This window comes from Oncorhynchus keta, chromosome 9 (assembly GCF_023373465.1).
Source record: "Oncorhynchus keta strain PuntledgeMale-10-30-2019 chromosome 9, Oket_V2, whole genome shotgun sequence".
In the NCBI taxonomy this organism is placed as follows: Eukaryota; Metazoa; Chordata; class Actinopteri; order Salmoniformes; family Salmonidae; genus Oncorhynchus; species Oncorhynchus keta.
Window position 1 is genome coordinate 13,286,020 of NC_068429.1, and position 20,884 is coordinate 13,306,903.

At 40.8% G+C, this 20,884-nt stretch overlaps 3 protein-coding genes across 3 annotated transcripts in view; 2 read left to right on the plus strand and 1 right to left on the minus strand.

Moving 5' to 3' along the window:
* The window catches only part of megf10 (multiple EGF-like-domains 10), a 99,995-nt gene extending 93,276 nt beyond the window's left edge, over positions 1 to 6,719 (plus strand). The window contains exons 17-25 of the mRNA XM_052525215.1: positions 1,109 to 1,237; positions 1,416 to 1,544; positions 1,846 to 1,974; positions 2,343 to 2,570; positions 2,813 to 2,952; positions 3,786 to 3,909; positions 4,054 to 4,098; positions 4,193 to 4,396; positions 4,595 to 6,719. Of these exons, the coding sequence (XP_052381175.1) occupies positions 1,109 to 1,237; positions 1,416 to 1,544; positions 1,846 to 1,974; positions 2,343 to 2,570; positions 2,813 to 2,952; positions 3,786 to 3,909; positions 4,054 to 4,098; positions 4,193 to 4,396; positions 4,595 to 4,761 (1,295 nt within the window). The 3' untranslated portion in view covers positions 4,762 to 6,719. The remainder of the gene's footprint in view (positions 1 to 1,108; positions 1,238 to 1,415; positions 1,545 to 1,845; positions 1,975 to 2,342; positions 2,571 to 2,812; positions 2,953 to 3,785; positions 3,910 to 4,053; positions 4,099 to 4,192; positions 4,397 to 4,594) is intronic.
* LOC118387281 (E3 ubiquitin-protein ligase MARCHF3-like) overlaps positions 1 to 20,884 on the minus strand; it is a 441,656-nt gene that overhangs the window by 173,826 nt on the left and 246,946 nt on the right. The window lies entirely within an intron of this gene.
* The window catches only part of prrc1 (proline-rich coiled-coil 1), a 35,989-nt gene continuing 27,723 nt past the window's right edge, over positions 12,619 to 20,884 (plus strand). The window contains 4 exon segments of the mRNA XM_035775471.2: positions 12,619 to 12,936; positions 13,883 to 13,995; positions 15,062 to 15,115; positions 15,118 to 15,471. Coding sequence (XP_035631364.2) covers positions 13,899 to 13,995; positions 15,062 to 15,115; positions 15,118 to 15,471 — 505 coding nt within the window. The 5' untranslated portion in view covers positions 12,619 to 12,936; positions 13,883 to 13,898.

Here is a 20,884-nt window from a genome sequence, read left to right on the forward strand (position 1 = left end):
GTTCTACCAAGTCATGTCAGAAGTCCTGAAAGTCATCATTTTCTATAACAGAAAATGATTAAATTTAGCAAAACAACTCAAATTACAAAACCATTAGATTAATTACACCAAAAACACTTTTAACACTTCCATTTTGTACACATTTACCATCTCTGCTAATCTACTTGACAAGCCCCTCGTCAGCTTCACTAGTCTTCCTAGCTCCATTAATGCCCATTAAGACAGACCACAGGTGCTACTTACTGCGACCCTTGACTCTGAACGTGTTTTGAGCGAGACACTCTCCACATTAGATTTACCGGTCTCTGACACCATTATCTAAGGCGCTGACATTTGCTAGCCCCTCGGCCTGGCTCACGTTACTGCCAAGTGAGGAGACCTCCGTGACCCCTTTTGAACTCTCATGACCCCTATTGATCTCTGCATGACCCCCTAACTCATCACAATCTTAAAGGACCCTGGGATACCCTGCATGGGCTGCCTCATCATCACAGATGTGTGGCGACATGCTTCGCATTCTGAGTGTCGAGTAGTATTGACGCCGACCTCTCGTGTAACTTTCGCCCAGCATAATGTTACATCATGGACTTTCCAGGACGAATTCCTGGGAAGACATTCTGAGGGAGAACATTTTCTGTTTGTAATAGGGCACTATTGGGTGTAGTAGTGTGGCTAACAGTCTGGGGATTGATGTACTATGGCTCCCTCTGGTGTTGGTTCATGATACATGGATTTTCAGCCCATATAAATACTTCTGTGGTTCATTCCTAGTCCTTACCCTATGAGCACAAGTTCAGGAGATGTCTTTTTGTTTCAGGAGATGTCTTTTTGGTTCAGGAGATGTCTTTTTAATGCCTACGGTCCGCTGGTTTTCTATTCGTCCTGGTTCTTCGTTGCTCAGTTGCTCAAATATTGTCATTGGTTAGCAAGACAGTTCACACCCCCTGGTTTTCCCAATTATAGATTAGTTACTGAATAAAGAGGAAGTAAAACCAGAATTCTTGCTGCTTTCAATCCCCACTCTGTATAGTGTGTTCTGTAAACATCTTTTAGTGTACTGTAACATTGTCCCCAGGCTCATACTGTGGTTGTTGTCCTTGTCTTTCAGCTTGTCCCCCTGGTCAGTGGGGGCCCAACTGTATCCACACATGTAACTGTCACAACGGGGCCTACTGCAGTGCCTATGACGGGGAGTGCAAGTGTACCCCGGGCTGGACGGGCCTCTACTGTACACAACGTGAGTCACACACACACAAGTACACACCCCATCTAGTACTGCCCACCTCATCATGACACACTGTCATAAAACGTTTTATTTAGATCCTGTGTAAAAAATATATTTCATAACAGGCTGTATGTGACCACGCTTCAATCAAATGCTGAACTAAGACTGATAGTATATGAATCCATTGCAGGCTGTCCATTGGGCTTCTATGGTAAGGACTGTTCCCAGACCTGCCAATGTAAGAACGGAGCCGACTGTGACCACATCTCTGGCCATTGTACCTGCCGGACCGGCTTCATGGGACGCCACTGTGAGCAAAGTGAGTTTACCCCACAGGATTATGTGTCATCAGAATAACTACAGAACACAGGATACACATGATAGGAATGAGAGCTGGGGTCAAAATCATGCTATTGAAATATACTCATAATGTAAATAGTTGTCTCTTAATGTTAAAATTATTCTCCTAAATTGAACTGGCATTGTAGTGATGTTGACTCCAACTCAGAGAAGCATGACAAGTTCTCCTGTAGAGTGTTGTACATCAGTAATGCATGGTTAAAGAATAAATGAGTAACGTTGATTGTAATATGCTTGTCGATTACCTTGCCTGCTCCCAGAATGCCCCCCTGGTTCCTATGGTTACGGCTGTCGTCAGGTTTGCGACTGTCTGAACAACTCCACCTGTGACCACATGACGGGTACTTGCTACTGCAACCCCGGCTGGAAGGGGGTGAGGTGTGACCAAGGTGAAGACCGTTACATATTAGAACAAACCTGGCCCTGATAAGATGGTTTTGAATCCTACTGCTGACACCAATGTGACGTTTATTTGGTGGTGCAAGGTCCCGAGGCGTGATTCAAACCTGGCACCTTTGGGATCAGACTCAGACACGTAATTGCTGCTCAAAGAACAATATCAATATACTGGCCCAATACCAAACTGATCCTTAGCCCCTACCACTAGGCCCTTGTTAGTGTCCCCTTGCAAATCTGTAAGAGTAAGATAAGTAGCATTAGGGCACCTGCACTCTAACAATAGCTTCTGAGGGGATGAATAAAGTTAAGTTAGTTGAATTGAATATGTCCTAGACCTAACTTAATCGTTCTTCCATAGCTGGGGTGGTGATCGTGGGAAACTCCAACAGCCTGACTAGCGCTGCAGTGCCTGTGGACTCCTACCAGATCGGCGTCATTGCGGGCATCATCATCCTGGTGTTGTTGGTGCTGTTCCTTCTCCTCCTCTTCATTGTGTACAGGAAGAAGCAGAAGGGCAAGGAGACCACTATGCCTGCTGTCACCTACACACCCACCATCCGCGTCGCCGCCGACTACGCCGTCGCCGGTAAGCATAGGCACCATTGCCCTAGTGATTTGGCGGTACTATAGCCTCATCTTTTATCTATATTTTCAGTTCAGTTGCATATACTTTTATCCTGTGGTCAAGATATATTACTATGACAGTACTGTGAAAATATTTTTTTGTCCCTGCTCAGTTCAGGAAATACATTTAAAATAGCCTTTTTTAAAATTATTCCTACTGCAGTTGCAACAGAAATGAATAAGCAGTCTATCTCTGTCTTTCAGATGCAGCGCACCCACAAACGTGTCAGACACCCAGACATCCCAACAGACATCCCAACAGCAACTACTTCTCTAACCCCAGTTACCACACTCTGACCCAGTGCACTAGTCCCCCACATGTCAACAACCTACCCTACGGAAAGGTGAGAACCCTTTTTAATGGACTTGTGATAAAGAGCTTAGCTTGATGGTAAATTTGCCATTTAACTGTGTACTGAGTTTGCCAATTCACTTAGTATACCATTTACAAACCCTCCCTATTGAACTACATTTTCATGAGGTGTGAAAAGCGCTTGGTAAAAAATAATCGATTTTCGATGTTATTTGATGTAATCATAGAGATGATAGTTGTTTTTCCAACTTTTAAACCTTTTGCTGCTGTGGGCTGAATCAGGGCCACAGTCTTGGTACCTTAAACAAATCTACTATGAAACAAAAGTATATACTTCACACACATGGTTATGGGCTTAAGAAAAGAAAACACCTGTACCGTGTCAGATATAGAGTTGAAATATATTCCATTTTGAGTTTGCATCCCAATATTACACTTTATATACATCACAGAAGACTGAAATATAACAAAACTGTTTGACATAGAAACACTGTATTTTCTTTGTTTAAAAAAAGAGGTATATTTATTAATTATGAAAAAGATTAATAACATTTCACCCATGAGGCCAAAGAGATCACTTTAGGTCATTGACTACAGGAAAGGGCTACATAAGATACAGTATTACTGCATTGTTGAGAAAGAGCTAGTAAGACAGGCACTGTACTCCATATAAAAAACTGCACAGCACGTGACAATAAAACATCTGAACATACTGATACTGTATATATGAAGGTACTGTACTTTGCCTAATAGCATTTTTCCACAACAAAAGCATACAGCTAACAATAATTATCAGTAATTCCATATAATGTGTTAAAAGCCTGGATCATTACCATAACCATGGTGTTCTGGGATGTACTTAAGGCTAAGAACAACCAGTTGTTTGTGAACCTGAAGAACGTGGACCAGAGGAAGAGGCTTCCCATAGCGGACCACACTGGAACCCTGCCTGCCGACTGGAAACAGGGGGGCTGCTTTAACGAGCTGGGTGAGATCACACACACCAGGACACTATACACACACACAGACAGACAAACATATTTCACACGTATTTTAAAGTGAGTGGTTTTAATGCTGTACGTATCATTATAATGTACTTATATATTTTTCATATCATTCTTTATTGTACCAGGAGCTTACGGAGTGGACCGACGATACATGGGGAAATCCCTGAGAGGTAGGCTCTTATTACTGTATATCATATACTGTATATAATAAAACACAGGTTGGTCAGTTTGAATTTCGTATCTGACTTTTTCTCTGTCACTCAGACCTGGTGAAGGGAACGCCCTATCACGCCAGCTCCTGCTCCCTCAACAGCTCAGAGAATCCCTACGCCACCATCAAGGACCCACCCCTCCTGATGCCCAAAGTAGAGTGCGGCTACGTTGAGATGAAGTCACCCGCACGGCGAGACTCGCCCTATGCTGAAATCAACAACACCAGTCCCACAAATAAGAACGTCTACGAAGTCGGTAAGTAGGATTTTTGTTTCTCTTATTTTTAACCTATACCCATCCATTATGACCATTGAATGTCCTTTCTGGTAAAAACAAATGTGGAAGGGGGTGATACTGTTAGACAAATTAAAATTAAATTAATATTCCCAAAGTTTGAAAAAATTGTGTCATTGCTATGTTGCTAACAGTATCTGAAAATGCTTGCATTTCAAGAACCCACTGTCAACGCCATCCACTCACCTGGGAACAGCAACGGTCACGGCCCCTTTGGCCAGGACCCGTACGACCTACCAAAAAACAGCCACATCCCCTGTCACTATGATCTCCTGCCCACCCGGGACAGCCCCCCGTCACCCCACAAGGAACTAGACAGCGAATGAGCTACCAGAGAATCCCGCCACTAGGAGTTGGACAAGCGAATGTGCTTCCAGAGACTCAACAAGGATCCCACCCCCTCTACCCATGGCTCAGCTAATGAAGGCTCCTCATTTGCTGGCATACTGTATGCTCATTCTCTGCACCATTGTTTTCTTGCATTTGTTTTTTTATTATCACTATAATCATTCTTAATCACGTTTTTTTTTCGGAGAGAGGAACTCTTATGTTGCCTCAAGTGTCACATTCACCATTTTCTTTATCAATGTAGACATGACTGTTATTTGTGAAAAGTTTGGTATTTTGAGGTGCTTGAGTAATATTGATATGCAGCTTTTGACAGATTTTCCTATATGAATTGTTCAATAAATAATTTCAATCACCGGGGACTCATCACCTGCCTTTTAAAATCTATAGTATACAAAACAAACCTCAATGTATTATTGTAACGATGAAAGTGAACTTTAACAGTATTAGGAATCCACTAATTAACCAGTTACCAGTATTTTAGCCATTTTTTTCTTTTCTTTCCCCCCCTTTGTTTTTTGTTTATTAGTACTGTACGATTGAGCATTGTTGTTTGTTTGTTTATTAGTACTGTACGATTGAGCATTGTTGTTTGTTGTTTATTAGTACTGTACGATTGAGCATTGTTGTTTGTTGTTTATTAGTACTGTACGATTGAGCATTGTTGTTTGTTTGTTTATTAGTACTGTACGATTGAGCATTGTTGTTTGTTTATTAGTACTGTACGATTGAGCATTGTTGTTTGTTTGTTTATTAGTACTGTACGATTGAGCATTGTTGTTTGTTTGTTTATTAGTACTGTACGATTGAGCATTGTTGTTTGTTGTTTATTAGTACTGTACGATTGAGCATTGTTGTTTGTTTGTTTATTAGTACTGTACGATTGAGCATTGTTGTTTGTTTGTTAGACAATGTAACTGTTATTGTTGTTGACAAATCTTAATCTTTTTTTAGTCTGACATCAATACTAAAGTAACCAAAGGTTTAAGTGCCATAGTAAGTCATAGTAAAGCTTTTCTTTTAAGTTCCTTTTGCTCTTTTAGTGGTGGATTATGAGCAAATAGTTGAATTGTGGCAAGCATTCAATCGCACAGTTTGAGGTCTATTACTATAAGCAGTTAGAGTTTTGTGTCAGTTACTGTTGTGAGAACAAGTTTAAATGTATTGCCATAATACTTTCATGACACTTCATAAGAATGACATAAAGCCTGGAAGGTCATACAACTGACTGCAGAACACCGTAACATTCCATGTCAGCATTATGTCAATTCAATTGTGAAAAAGAGCGGGGTTTTATTCCTGGTTATGAAGGCATGTTGAAGGAGGACCACTAAAATATCTCCAGATTATTAAATATCTCCAATATTAGATAATTAGATAGACTATGAGTTCATTGGCAATTACCTGTGAAATTGTGTTTAGACTTTTAATCAAATTTAGAACAGGAAAACTATTAATATGATGTACTCTGTTGTTAAAGTATGTAATAGTAATTGAACTTTTATGCAGTGCAATTAAAAGGGCTCAGTATCATTTAAAAAAATAAATAATAATAAATCATTTGTAGTAATAATGCATAAGCTGGACTTTTGCATCGCAATGAAATGAAAGACCTCATCAAAAAAACAATATAATGAGACCAATTCAAGATTCACATGAAATACTGTATAAGCCTACATTTCCAGAAAATACTGTATAGGCCTATATTTCCATAAATACTGGATTTGTTCAACATTAGATTTAGAAGTCTTTGTGTATTCTGCATGTCTGTTCACGCATTATGAATGGCCTAAAAGACAGCCACAAGTCTTAAACTATTCTGAGCCAGATATGAAATGTATTTGTACAAAAATGATGTATATAGCTGTAATCACTTGAAAACGAGAAGTGATGTTTGGTGTTGATGTAAAAAAAATAAATCAACAACACACCATGCCTTCCTTTTTGTATGTTATTAATATATCACACCCTGTGCTCCGTTCTTCGAGGTCCAATCAGAATAGCATAAATATCAAACTGTAGATAAGACTATATTTCACTAAATTATTTTCATTACAAAGAATTCCATAATAATTAAATCCCTGTTCTCTTACAAATGGCAAGTTTCACAAGGAAACAACATGACAGTTTGACTGTGGCTTGACATTGGTTTATTGAAGGCTGACAAAACTCTAGTCACTTAAACAATATATTGTTTTTATACCATGAATTGTTTATAATGCGTTATAAATAACATGTCACTAAAAAACAATACAATTCAGGATTAGTGTTATTGAAAATGTAGGCTATTGATATTTTTTCAGACAAATTGGACCCGTGTAAATCTAAATGTATATACACATATTTTTGCTCATTTGTTTTCAATCACCCTATTCTACTTAGACTTTTTCTAAGAGTTTCACACTTATTTTTCCTCCCCAAAGAAATCTCATGACAAGGATTTAATTTTAATACCACTTGTTATACCTGCTCAATATTGCATTTTGTCTCTTTTTTGTTTTTTAATAGGTTACATGTACTGTATTTGCAAATGCTTTTCAATAAAATGACAAAAATGTGACCTGCGTTCATGGCACATAAATGAATGATTCATAGGCTAACAAAAAAAGTGAGAAGTGATGAAGATGTCATCACCTGGGGACACAGGACACAATTACAGAGTTTCTAACCCAATATTGTACTGTCTTTGACACAACGTTTTGGAACGGTCAGTGCTATCCGGGATCCTCGGGAGGTCCTAACCCTAACCTCTACCCGAGTCCTGATTTTCATGACTTGTGACTCTACTTGGACTCAACCATTGTTGACTTGGAGTTGCCTTCTCGTGACTTGCATTTGCACTAGGACTGGATAGGTTACGGGGGGCAAGAGATGATTGTGGCAAGGCAGGCTATGTTCCGGCGCCGCCTCCGATCATAGCATACACTTCCCCGTAACCACCAGTCTCCAGGTTACTATTTTGCTTTGCCTGGTTGAGAACAGAAGCTTCTTTATGAAATTGAAAACAATATTAGTATTGAGTTTAATAGTAAAGCAACAGTCTAGCTATTTGTCTCTCTCTCCCCTTAATTATAGAAAAGTAGTCTGTCTTTGAATTCCATCTTCCTCTATCCTCCCACTTTCTCTCCTGCATCCCATAGCCAGGATCTGACAAGTCAACCTTTAGTATTCAGTTTGCAATAAATAAATAAAAACTACACAAATATCAGTAGGTGATTACAAATAGGTAGCTGAGAGTTTGACTTGTGTAGTAAATACAATGAACAAACATTTAAAAGGCGATTTCAAAAAGGCTTTACGACAAAAGCACACCAAACGATTATGTTAGGTCTGCACCTAGTCACAGAAAAACAAAAATTTTCCAGCCAAAGAGAGGAGTCACAAAAAGCAGAAGTAGAGATAAAATTAATCACTAACCTTTGATGATCTTCATTAGATGACACTCATAGGACTTCATGTTACACAATACATGTATGTTTTGTTCGATAAAGTTCCTATTTATATACAAAAATCTGAGTTTACATTGGCGCGTTATATTTAGTAGTTCCAAAACATTCTGTGATTTTGCAGAGAGCAACATCAATTTACAGAAATACTCATAATAAACGTTGATAAAAGACAACTATTATGCATGGAATTATAGATACACGTCTCCTTAATGCAACCTCTGTGTCAGATTTCAAAGAAGCTTTACCGAAAAAGCACACCCTGCAATAATCTGAGTACAGCACTCAGACAACAAATCAAGCCATACTCCACCATGTTGTGGAGTCAACAAAGTTTGAAATAACATTATAAATATTCACTTACCTTTGATGAATCTCAGTTCCACAATAAATGTTTGATTTATTCGATAAAGTCCATAATTCATGCCCAAAAACCTCCTTTTTGTTTGCGCGTTTAGCCCAGTAATCCAAATTCATGATGCTCAGGCCAGACGAAAAGTCAAAATGTTCCGTTACAGTCCGTAGAAACATGTCAAACGAAGTATAGAATCAACCTTTAGGATGTTTTTAACATAAATCTTCAATAATGTTCCAACCGGAGAATTCCTTTGTCTTCAGAAATGCAATGGAACTCAAGCTAACTCTCATGTGAACGCACGTGACCAGCTCGTGGCACTCTGCCAGACTACTCACTCATTCAGCTCCAATTCCCTCCTCCTTCACAGTAGAAGCATCAAACAAGGTTCTAAAGACAGTTTACATCTAGTGGAAGCCTTAGGAAGTGTAATTTGACCCCATAGACACTGTATATTCGATAGGCAAATAGTTGAAAAACTACAAACCTCAGATTTCCCACTTCATGGTTGGATTTTGTCTCAGGTTTTTGCCTGCCATATGAGTTCTGTTATACTCACAGACATCATTCAAACAGTTTTAGAAACTTCAGAGTGTTTTCTATCCATATATACTAATAATATGCATATATTAGCAACTGGGCCTGAGTAGCAGGCAGTTTACTCTGGGAACCTTATTCATCAAAGCTACTCAATACTACCCCCAGCCATAAGAAGTTTTAAGCAGTTTTGGGATGCTCTGGCTCGATGTGTATGACAGTGTGTTCCAGTATCCAGCCAATATCCAGCGACTTCACAGAGCCTTTGAAGAGGTGTGGCACAACATTCCACAGGCCACAATCAACAGCCTGATCAACTGTATGTAAAGGAGATGGGTGGCGCTGCATGAGGCAAATGGTGGTTTATACTGACTAGTTCTGATCCACGCCCCTACCTTTTTTATATAAGGTATCTATGACCAACAGATGCATATCTGTATTCCCAGTCATGTGAAATACATAGATTAGGGCCTAATGAATTTATTTAAATTGACTGATTTCCTTATATGAACTAAGTTTTTGCCTGTTGTGTTTATATTTTTGTTCAGTGTAAGTATTCAAGCACGGGTATTGAGTACAACTTGTGAGGTAGTGATGAATAGTAAGTTAGGTGAGATTTTTCATTAAGGAGTGGCGATATACTGCCATGGTGGTGACTAGAAACAATTGCATAATATAGACCTGTTCTAAATTGATGGACTCGTAACTCAATGGTCTTAGACTTGATTTCAGACATAGGGACTAGTGACTCCACTCAAGCACAGGAGACTTGGGACTTGAGTTTAAGTGACTCGACCACAACACTGCTACCCTACCTTAACCCCAACCTTAACTTTTACTTAACCCCTTAAATGTCAACTTCAATGGAGTATGGACATCCCAAGATAGAGCAGACCGTTTTGGAACATTCAGATAGCCTATTTCTATGTAGAACAATTTCTATGTAGAATAAGAAATCACATCAGCTCTATTCATCACATTTCTATCTGCAACGTTCAAGAACGTTTGACAACTGAACGTGGCCCTGGGCTAGGGCATGCATTTTACATCTTCAGGCTTGCAACTAATTTACCAAAATAAAATGGAAAACTACATATGAGTCAATTCTGCAGTTTTGTTTCCTGGGCAAGACCTCACACAGGTAAGGCACTCACTAAAGAATGCCTCTGCCAATGGTTAGTGGGGGCTATTGCTTTGGCCTACACAAGTAAGGGTCTTGAGTCTCCTGCCCACGGGCTCATTCCACTAGAGCAGTGGTTCCCAAACTTTTTAATAGTCCCGTACCCCTTGAAACGTTCAACCTCCAGCTGCGTACCCCCTCTAGCACCAGGGTCAGTGCACTCTCAAATGTTGTTTTTTGCCATCGTTGTGAGCCTGCCACACACACACATTTATTAAACATAAGAATTAGTTTTGTCACAACCCGGCTCATGGGAAGTGACAAAGAGCTTTTATAGGACCAGGGCACAAATAATAATAATCAATAATTTTGCTCTTTATTTAACCATCTTACATATAAAACCTTATTTGTTAATTGAAAATAGTTAACTTACCACAGGTCAATGAGGTGGGTGTGCTTGAAAGGATGCACATAACTCTGCAATGTTGGGTTGTATTGGAGAAAGTCTCAGTCTTAAATCATTTTCCACACACAGTATGTGCCTGTATTTAGTTCTCATGCCAGTGAGGGACCGAGAATCCACTCTCACATAGGTTCATGCTTGCAAAGGGCATCTGTGTCTTAACAGCACGATTTTCCAAGGAAGGATACTCTGAGCGTAGCCCAATCCAGAAATCTGACAGTGGCTTCTGATTAAATTCAATTTTCACAGAACCGCTTGTTGCAATTTCGATGAGGCTCTCTTGTTCAGATATCGGTAAGTGGACTGGAGGCAGGGCATGAAAGGGATAACGAATCCAGTTGTTTGTGTCATCCGTTTCGGGAAAGTACCTGCGTAATTGGGCATCCAACTCACTCAGGTGCTTCGCTATATCACATTTGACATTGTCTGTAAGCTTGAATTAATTTGCACACAAAAAAAATCACACAATGATGGAAAGACCTGTGTGTTGTCCTTGTTAATGCAGACGGAGAAGAGCTCCAACTTTTTAATCATAGCCTCAATTTAGTCCCGCACATTGAATATAGTTGCAGAGAGTCCCTGTAATTCTAGATTCAGATCATTCAGACAATAAAAAAGATCACCCAGATAGGCCAGTCGTGTGAGAAACTCGTCATCATGCAAGCAGTCAGACAAGCGAAAATTATGGTCAGTAAAGAAACTTTAAGCTAGTCTCTCAATTCAAAACAAATTGTCAATACTTTGCCCCTTGATAATCAGTGCACTTATGTTGTAAAAGCGTTACATGGTCGCTGCCCATATCGTTGCATAGTGCAGAAAATACACGAGTTCAGGGGCCATTTTCACTGTAGTGTCCAAAACGTCTTTCAAGCTGTCAGGCATTCCCTTAGTAGCAAGAGCCTCTTGGTGGATGCTGCAATGTACCCAAGTGGTGTCGGGAGCAACTATTTGCACATGCGTTACCACTCCACTATGTCTCCCTGTCATGGCTTTTGCGCTATCAGTACAGATACCAACATGAACAGCAGCTACATTTGGCTACATACAAACCGTTAGTGGAATTCCAGCGAGAGAGTCACGGTTAATGTGATTGAATGTTAATTATTTGACTAGGCTACCTGTATTTGACATGATTTTTGACAGTGAAACGAGGCTCCTCAGGTGAGAAATAAACCTCACCCAAATGTATAGCCCTGTTGGAAAATATAAATTTAATGTTTGAAAATGTGAAGATTATTTTTTGTTGCAAAAAATATATAGAATTACATGGGAATCACATTTTTATTTGGCATACCCCCGACGGCATAAAGTTTGGGAATACCTGGTCTAGGAAAATTCAACAGTGTACTGATGTGTTTTCAGAACAGTGGACAGTGACTGCAATCCAAAGCGTGTTTGTTATGAAATAATATTTTTACTAGTGTTGCACCATTGTTCTTACATAATATAACCATATACATTTTCAGCACCACATGTCCTTGAGTGATGGACCCCCTTGAGTGATGGACCGACCCTGGAGTATGCTGTTTTACGTGTAGGATCTTCTGAGGTGCAATGCCTATTTGTGTGATATATAGCAAAGGGCAGTCGGTTGTCAGGATAAGCTTATCTGGCAATACGGAGGTCAGTATATTCCATAGTGAAATACAAAAACAAATACTTGACTGTAACCCCGGTTCTCTGATTGTATGAGTGAGATATTTCACCAGAACACCCTCCTTGGATGAGCGAGGAAGAGGTTTGGCTTATTCTTGAATGACTCAGAGAAGCTGCATAGGGTAGGAGGGACACCCTTCTCCGACGCACACATCTCGACGTCCAGCCAATCATGGCTGGCGTAGTGTAATAAGTCTTCTGAAGAATAAACTGGAGGCGTATCACATAGTGAAATACCTCACTCATACAATCAGAGAACCGTTGTTGCAGTTTTAACCAATAGTTCTGTCACTTTACTTCCTCCAGCGATTTTGGAACGTTTACTGTTGAAAAGTGATATCCCAAGTATAAATACAGTAAAGTATACATATTAAAGGTTACAAAAAAGGAAAACATTGGATTAGTAACACGAGCCGACTGTTCATCCCACTTTGGTAATACGTGGCAATGCCTGACGTCATTAGAACGCGGCCATCTTTCCACAGTTAGTGCGTTTGCTACTTCTCTTTTGGCTCAATACATTGGAAAGTGATTGATTTTCCACCCACTCGTTTCTCTGGAATATCAAGATTTCAGGTAGGAATGTATGTACTTCTGTCAAGTGCAAAAAAACTCAGTCATTACATGAATGCCTTTGTCTTGCGGTAAATCAGCCTAGCTAGCATGAACCAGCATAACTAACGTTTGCTAGCTAACTTACACGTCTAGCTCTAGTTTGCTAACAGTAACTTAGTTATAAAACCTCAGTCTCGCAGACAACCTAAAAGTTACAAAATAATTGTGCGTTTAGTTAGCTATAAAGTTATGTTGCAGTTGACAAGGTGATAACTAAAAGAGGTAGCTAGCTGTTGCCTTTAACTAGTTACATGTGTTTATTTTATAACGTTACATCAAAGGCGAACTACTATTGATGGCACAGCAGTCTACACGCCACAATTTCATGTAAAACACATGCATGCACACTGTCCATTGATGCACACTCGTGCGCCTCTGCATGATGAAGACGTGGCAACAGCTGACTGTTGGCTAACAACCGGCATTTTGCCAAGAGTTGTATTGGCACAGGCCAGGCACTATTTTATCTTGCTACAATTTAAAAAAAACACTAGAATAATACAAGTAGGTAATAATACAATGACCAAAAACAGCAACTACCAATATCATGTCAACGATGTACCGTTGCGCTTTTTATGAAAGTGCCACGTTCTGTTTGTACTCAGTGTGTGTGTATACAGAACTCACCTTTATCCCTAGCTCTCCAGTAGTTCTCTTATTACCAGGCTTACATCAGCTTCCTACGTTTCATTGGAATAAAGAATACCAACCTATCCAGAGAACTGACGAGTTACAGTGGAGAGGGGGCCATCAGTTAGGAACTTTAGCTTCCATGTTTTCTGACACCTGCCCATTCCAACTTAGTCTTGTGTAGAGACCATTAAACGTGCCTCAACTAAGAACTGCCTCTCATAATAAGAACTCAAGCCATGTTGTCTAATAATGTGACCTTTCTTTGATGTGGCAGACCGAAGGCCGGGAAGATGATGGAAGAAAGTGGAATAGAGACCACCCCACCCGCCTCCCCTTTGCCTCCCCCTAGCATGGCAGCCGCTGTCAACCCCCCTCCCCTGACTATGTGTAAGTCATTCATTGATACAGTGGATGCACTGCTTCCAACCTACATTGGTACCTCCACCAACGGCACAAAATGCAGGCTATACATCCAGCTTTGGTACGGTACACTACCAAAAGCATGGAATTGCTATGACAAATCTGCTAGGTCTATATCCTAAACCAAGGCAAAAAATACAGCCTTATATTTTAATGCTACATTTCTATCTTAAAACTGTTCAATCTTCTGGGCTGTATTTCATTCCATAAAGTTGTCCACTTCTTTTTGCCCTCATTCATTCTCCTTTACAGAGTAGTCTATTATCAAAAGCTCCGCCTAGACTTTTCCATGTTGCTTTCACCTATATCAATCCTTTCAGATCTCAAAGTAAGGAGGGCATACAATGAGAGCAGAGGGGAAAGAGTGTCATTCTGCAATGAAACACAGCCTCAGTTTCTAGCAGTATGTATCTCCGTAGTCACAACATCAATCAAGAGAGAGGTCAACGGCTTGAGGTCATAGTTTGTCAGTTGTTGGAATGGGATGCAAAGCAGAGGAGGTGCTTGGAACATTGGCATGAGAGACTGTCTGTCCTTGAGTTTGTGTGGGACAAAGGGACAAGGTCGGCTGTTAGCCAGAACCGTGCAAGTAAATTCTGATAATCACCTGCTCACTGTATAACTTTGCAGTAACACAGCAATACTTATCACATAAATAATTGGAGCCTTGGGCAAATTATGTTCTCTGAAGTGCAATGGAATCAGCCTGTCCATTGTATTTCTAACAATGTAAATGACATCCCGACTATCCTCAGAATGTCGACGTAGGCCAGGCTGTACAACGAGCCATTCATTTCAGCCAATGCAGTAGTGCTTAGGGTATTATCAAGTCATTATGTTGGGTTTAAAGGAACAATAGCTAGTGATAGAGAATTGTTTTACACTGGAAGATATAGCTACGCTAAGATTTGGTTCAGTGGGGTCTTTGCTCCAACTTTCATGTACATTGTAAATTGGGTGAATTATCCCTTTAAACATTCTCATACTTACCTTATTATTTGTTACTCAATAATACTCTCTTGTTCCCCTCCAGGCCTGTCCAGTCCCCTGTCCCTCCCCAGAACCACCGGCATATCCACCTTCGCCCCGAGGGCTTCTCAACCCCCGCCCCTCTCGCTGTCTCCAGCTCCATCCCCCCTATCCACTCCTCCGCGCCCCCTCCCTTCGGCAGCCCCATACCCACCCTGTCCTACCCCCCTCCGCCCATCGGGGGAGCACCTTACACCCCCAGCCCCATGGCCTTCTCCTCCCCCTATCCCACCGCACCCCCAATGGGCGCTGTGGCCCTGCCTCCGACCGGTCCGGTGATGACGGCGCCACCGATGGGCCCGCCCACCACAGGCTTTACCATGAGTGCGGGCTATGACATCACGCGGGGACACGCCGGACGCACACCGCAGACGCCGCTCATGCCCAGTTTCTCCAGCGCCGCCCCGATGACAGGTAAGGCTGTTGACTTGCCGGAGCTAAAGTAGCCACGTGGTGTAGGCTATATTTGTCGATTTGAACTGATTGCAAAGGCCTCGGTATTATCAATAGCTTCTGGTCTGTTAGGTCATCCTGTCTTGATGAAAAGTGCCTGAGACTTCAGTCTGGGTATATCATTCCCAACACAAGAGTTGTAAAGTGGAAATTGAATGGAAGTCCATGTGTGTCCAAGGTGCTCGCTTCCCAATGCCTTTTTAGTGCTAAACTGAACTGTCATTGCATTGTATGGTGATGGGGAAAGGTGAACAATTTCAGGTAATTTCAACCTTAAGATATTCTCTGACTTGGATCTCCTAGAATCCACATTCAAACATGGTCATCAGTCTAGCGCTTTTACTCTGCCCTCAGTGTGTGTGTGTGAGATGGGGAAGGGGTCAGTGGGCTAAAGGGAAAGCTATTATCTGTGGTCAAGCAGAGAGGGAAATAAGCCCACCAATTTGAGCGGCTCAGTGGACTGCCAGGTTCCGGGTTGGCCTTCTCGAGGGCTTGACACAAAAACGCACATGGAGAAGAGACATGCAAACTACTCCACTAGTCCTACCCACTCTCCATATGGACATTTTTATTTAGCCTGCCCACACTCCAATGGATATCTATTTTTGTCAGTTGTAAATATGTGTATACATTAAACAAAAATATAATTTTCCATATACACAGAGCTTATTTCTCTCAAATGTTATGTGCACATTTGTTTACATCTCTGTTAGTGAGCATTTGTGACCGACTGCCTCGATTCATTCTTATGTAGCAAAATTTGAAACTGTATTTTTTACATTGGATAAAAGTATAGACTATATAGAAAATGGTATATCATACACTGCAGTTGAAGAACGATGGGAAAGTAATTCTGCTTTAATAATAATAATAATATATGCCATTTAGCAGACGCTTTTATCCAAAGCGACTTACAGTCATGTGTGCATACATTCTACGTATGGGTGGTCCCGGGAATCGAACCCACTACCCTGGCGTTACAAGCGCCATGCTCTACCAACTGAGCTACAGCTTTGAAAGTTGAAACTTATAACCCCACTTTTGAGAATGTTTTGGTACACCTACTGAAGAGCTCTTTGTCTACACCCATTCAGCATTGTTTACACCCTCTTATTTATTTTATTTTTTATTTATTTCACCTTTATTTAACCAGGTAGGCTAGTTGAGAACAAGTTCTCATTTACAACTGCGACCTGGCCAAGAATAAATTCCAGTGGGTCACAGATTTACATACACTGAGTTGACTGTGCCTTTAAACAGCTTGGAAAATTCCAGAAAATATCATGGCTTTAGAAGCTTCTTATAGGCTAATTGACATCATTTGAGTCAATTGGAGGTGTACCTTTTTTAAAAAATGTATTTCACATTTATTTAACCAGGTAGGCTAGTTGAGAACAACTTCTCATTTGCAACTGCGACCTGTCCAAGATGAAGCAAAGCAGTTCGACACATACAACAACACAGAGTTACACATGGAATAAATAAACGGTCAATAATACAGTAGAAACATCTATATACAGTGTGTGCAAATGAGGTAAGATAAGGGAGGTAAGGCAATAAGTAGGCCATGGTGGGGAAGTAATTACAATATACCAATTAAACACGGGAGTGATTGATGTGCAGAAGGTGAATGTGCAAGTAAAGATACTAGGGTGCAGGTAGTTGGATGGGCTATATTACAGATGGGCTATGTACAGGTGCAATGATCTGTGAGCTGCTCAGATAGCTGATATTTAAAGTTAGTGAGGGAAATGCAAGTCTCCAGCTTCAGGGATTTTTTTGCAGTTCATTCCAGTCATTGGCAGCAGAGAACTGGAAGGAAAGGTGGCCAAAGGCTTTGGGGGTGACTAGTGAGATATACCTGCTGGAGCGCGAGCTACGGCTGGGTGCTGCTATGGTGACCAGTGAGCTGAGATAAGGCGGAGACTTGTAGATGACCTGGAGCCAGTGGGTTTGGCGACTAGTATGAAGCGAGGGCCAGCCAATGAGAACATACAAGTCACAATGGTGGGTATTATATGGGGCTTTGGTGACAAAACGGAAGGCACTGTGATAGACTGCATCCAATTTGTTGAGTAGAGTGTTGGAGGCTATTTTGTAAATGACATCGCCGAAGTCTAGGATCGGTAGGATGGTCAGTTTTACGAGGTTATGTTTGGCAGCATGAGTGAAGGATGCTTTGTTGCAAAATAGGAAGCCGATTCTAGATTTAATTTTGGATTTGAGATGCTTAATGTGAGTCTGGAAGGAGAGTTTACAGTCTAACCAGACACTTAGAATATGTGGACAACTACAAATACCTACATCAGAACCGTCCAGAGTAGTGATGCTGGCCGGGCGGGCAGGTGAGGGGCAGCGATCGGTTGAAGAGCATGCATTTAGTTTTACTTCCATTTAAGAGCAGTTGGAGGCAAAGGGAAGGAGAGTTGTATGGCATTGAAGCTCATCTGGAGGTTAGTCAAGTGTCCAAAGAAGGGCCAGAAGTATACAGAATGGTGTCGTCTGCATAGAGGTGGATCAGAGAATAACCAGCAGCAAGAGCAACCTCATTGATGTATACAGAGAAGAGAGTCGGCCTGAGAATTGAACCCTGTGGCACCCCCATAGACTGCCAGAGGTCCAGACAACAGGCCCTCCGATTTAACACACTGAACTCTATCCGAGAAGTAGTTGGTGAACCAAGCAAGGCAGTCATTTGAAAAACCAAGGCTGTTTAGTCTGCTGATAAGAATGTGGTGATTGAGAGTCGAAAGCCTTGGCCAGGTCGATGAATACAGCTGCACAGTAATGTCTCTTATCGATGGCGGTTATGATATCTTAAGCCTTAGCCCCTCCCACCTCTTTTAAGGCTTCACATGTGAGGATATTTGATAAACCGTGATTAGTTTAGTAAACAACCAAAGACTAAAAGTGGTGAAAGTTGCCTACTATAATGAAAAACTCCAGTTAAAAATCCACTTTATCTTGTCCTTGGCCTATATCCTAATCTGATTTTGGTGCAGGTCACGTTGTTGTTCACATTACTGTCGCTGGTAAAAACACACTATATAAAATAAAAAGTTGATTTGTCACATGCACAGGATACAGAAGGTGTAAACTGTACATTGAAATGGTTACTTGCATAGTAGCAATAACAGAAAGTGCCCAGATAAAAATATTTTATAATTATTAGACGACGCTTACCTGACACACTTGTCTGAATTGATGGGTCATATGAAGGAAATGCTAGATCCAACCCCCAGCCACATCAGGCAAAGTGGATGGGATTTAATCATCTGGTGAAGTGTTCCGTTTAGACATGTAGCTAGCTAACTAAACAATGAACCAGCATAATCCCAACTCGTACTACTACCAACCAATACAAATTATGTCATAGCTGTAGTATGAATCTGCAGGTAGCTAAAGATAACCAACCAGGTTCAATGTTAGCGAGCTAACATTAGGCTATAGCTAAGAATGCAAATAGTTCTGTGAATGGAATAATAGTACTACACAGCGAGCCAGCAAGCTAACGTTCACTAGCTCGCTAACAGTACGCTTTAACTTGCAATGAAAACAACTTTCTGACGAAGTTAGAAATGTATAATATCTGAAAATGTAGCTAGACTCTTATCCATATACATGGATGAACGCTTCACGGCAGACTGCAACCCCTTAACTCTGTTTTGTTTGCAGCTACATCTCGTTTGGCCAGCATTGTAAAGTCCAGTGGAGGCTGGTGACTTGAAAAATTGAGGATGGAAGACCCATGGTATAGTCGCAGAACGAATGGCAAAGCGCATTTTAAAAAATCATCAAAGAGCTATGATTTTAACCTGAAACTTTTAAAGACATTTATAATAAAATATTATGGGGAATGGGAATAAGAGGGCTACTTAGTGTTGGGAAGGGCAGCAGTGATTGAATGAGGGTATGAGGCATGAGCAGAGGTGTTCAGAGGCTTGACTTCAGTGCAGGACAGGGATGAGGCTTCAGTACAGAAAAAGGCTCATCATGGATTTTGTTGTAAAAGAGCCCAACACCTCCACTAAGGGCAGGACAGGATTTGACTGTGAAAACAAAACTGTAACACATAGTTAGACTAAAGAGCTAAGAATGAGTTAGTCCAACCAAGGAGTGAAATCACATTGTGTATATGATTGACTCTACATAGTAATTAAATAAAATGTATAGGGGTACTCGCAGTGCTTGGAGAGGAAATATTCAATGTGCCGGTGGATGAAAGGGTATATGGGAAATAACAGACACCAGAGGACCAGGGCTGTTCAGTTCTTCAGAGGGCCATGGGTGGAGCATGGGGAAAAAACTGTTGAAAACAACATTTTAAATGAATATCAATTAATACAAAATTGGTAACAATTGTAAATGAAATTAAACTTTAAACTTTAAAATCACATTGTACTATTTATTACCTCTGCAAGCTCCCTGTCGTTGCCTTTGTTAACATAACTTTCCCTCTCGACGTGTCCTCAAAGCTAATTCTTGCGTGCCCAAAAATGCAGTGGTGCCGTTAAGCTGCTTGAGTACATCCCTGTTTCTTTTTACTTTCTCTTTGTGTTGCGCAGTTTGAATATGCAGACCTTCGTCCATTACATGATCGATGTGGCTTTTTCCCAGAATGTTTAATCTGATGCAGGTATCTATATGCTCCCTGCTTTTGTGATTCCGTTTAGCTGAACCCTTAATGTTCTTCAAGTCACAGTACCCCCCCACACACTTTGCACAATGCTCAGACTTTTCAAAAAGCAGGCAAGACCAGCAATACAGGCGGATTGATGAAAGGCTCCCTGTTAACCAGCTATACTTTTGATACCAATTGGTACTGAACGCCCTCACCTTTTCATCCTTCATGAAACTGATCTCAGTCAGAGATTGACTCTCGGTTTTAAGTTGCACCTTTTCTTTACCCCAGAGAATGAAAGGGGTTCTTCAACAAAAAGTCCAACATTTTCAGTAGCATTAGTCATTCAGGCAGAGAACTGCATGCTCATTCTGCTAGCTAGCTAAATTGTGCAGCTACATTGTAAATAAGAATTTGTTCATAACTGACTTGCCTAGTTAAATAAAGGTTAAATGTAAACATAATCACTCTTAATCTCTATCCAACAATGTCACCAAGCTTCTCAACACATATAACCTCCATAATGCTCTGTGGCACAATCCCAATGCAACACACTAGGTTCATTCTCTGATCCTAATCCTGTGATTGGATGAGCAATATGTCAGTTCATGCTGCGAAAGCTTTGATTGGTTTGAGGATGTTCTCCGGAAGTGGTCATAATTACTATGTACACCGTTAAGTTTGGGGTGACTTAGAAATGTCGTTGTTTTCCATGAAAACATGCATGAAATGAGTGGCAAAATGAATGGGAAA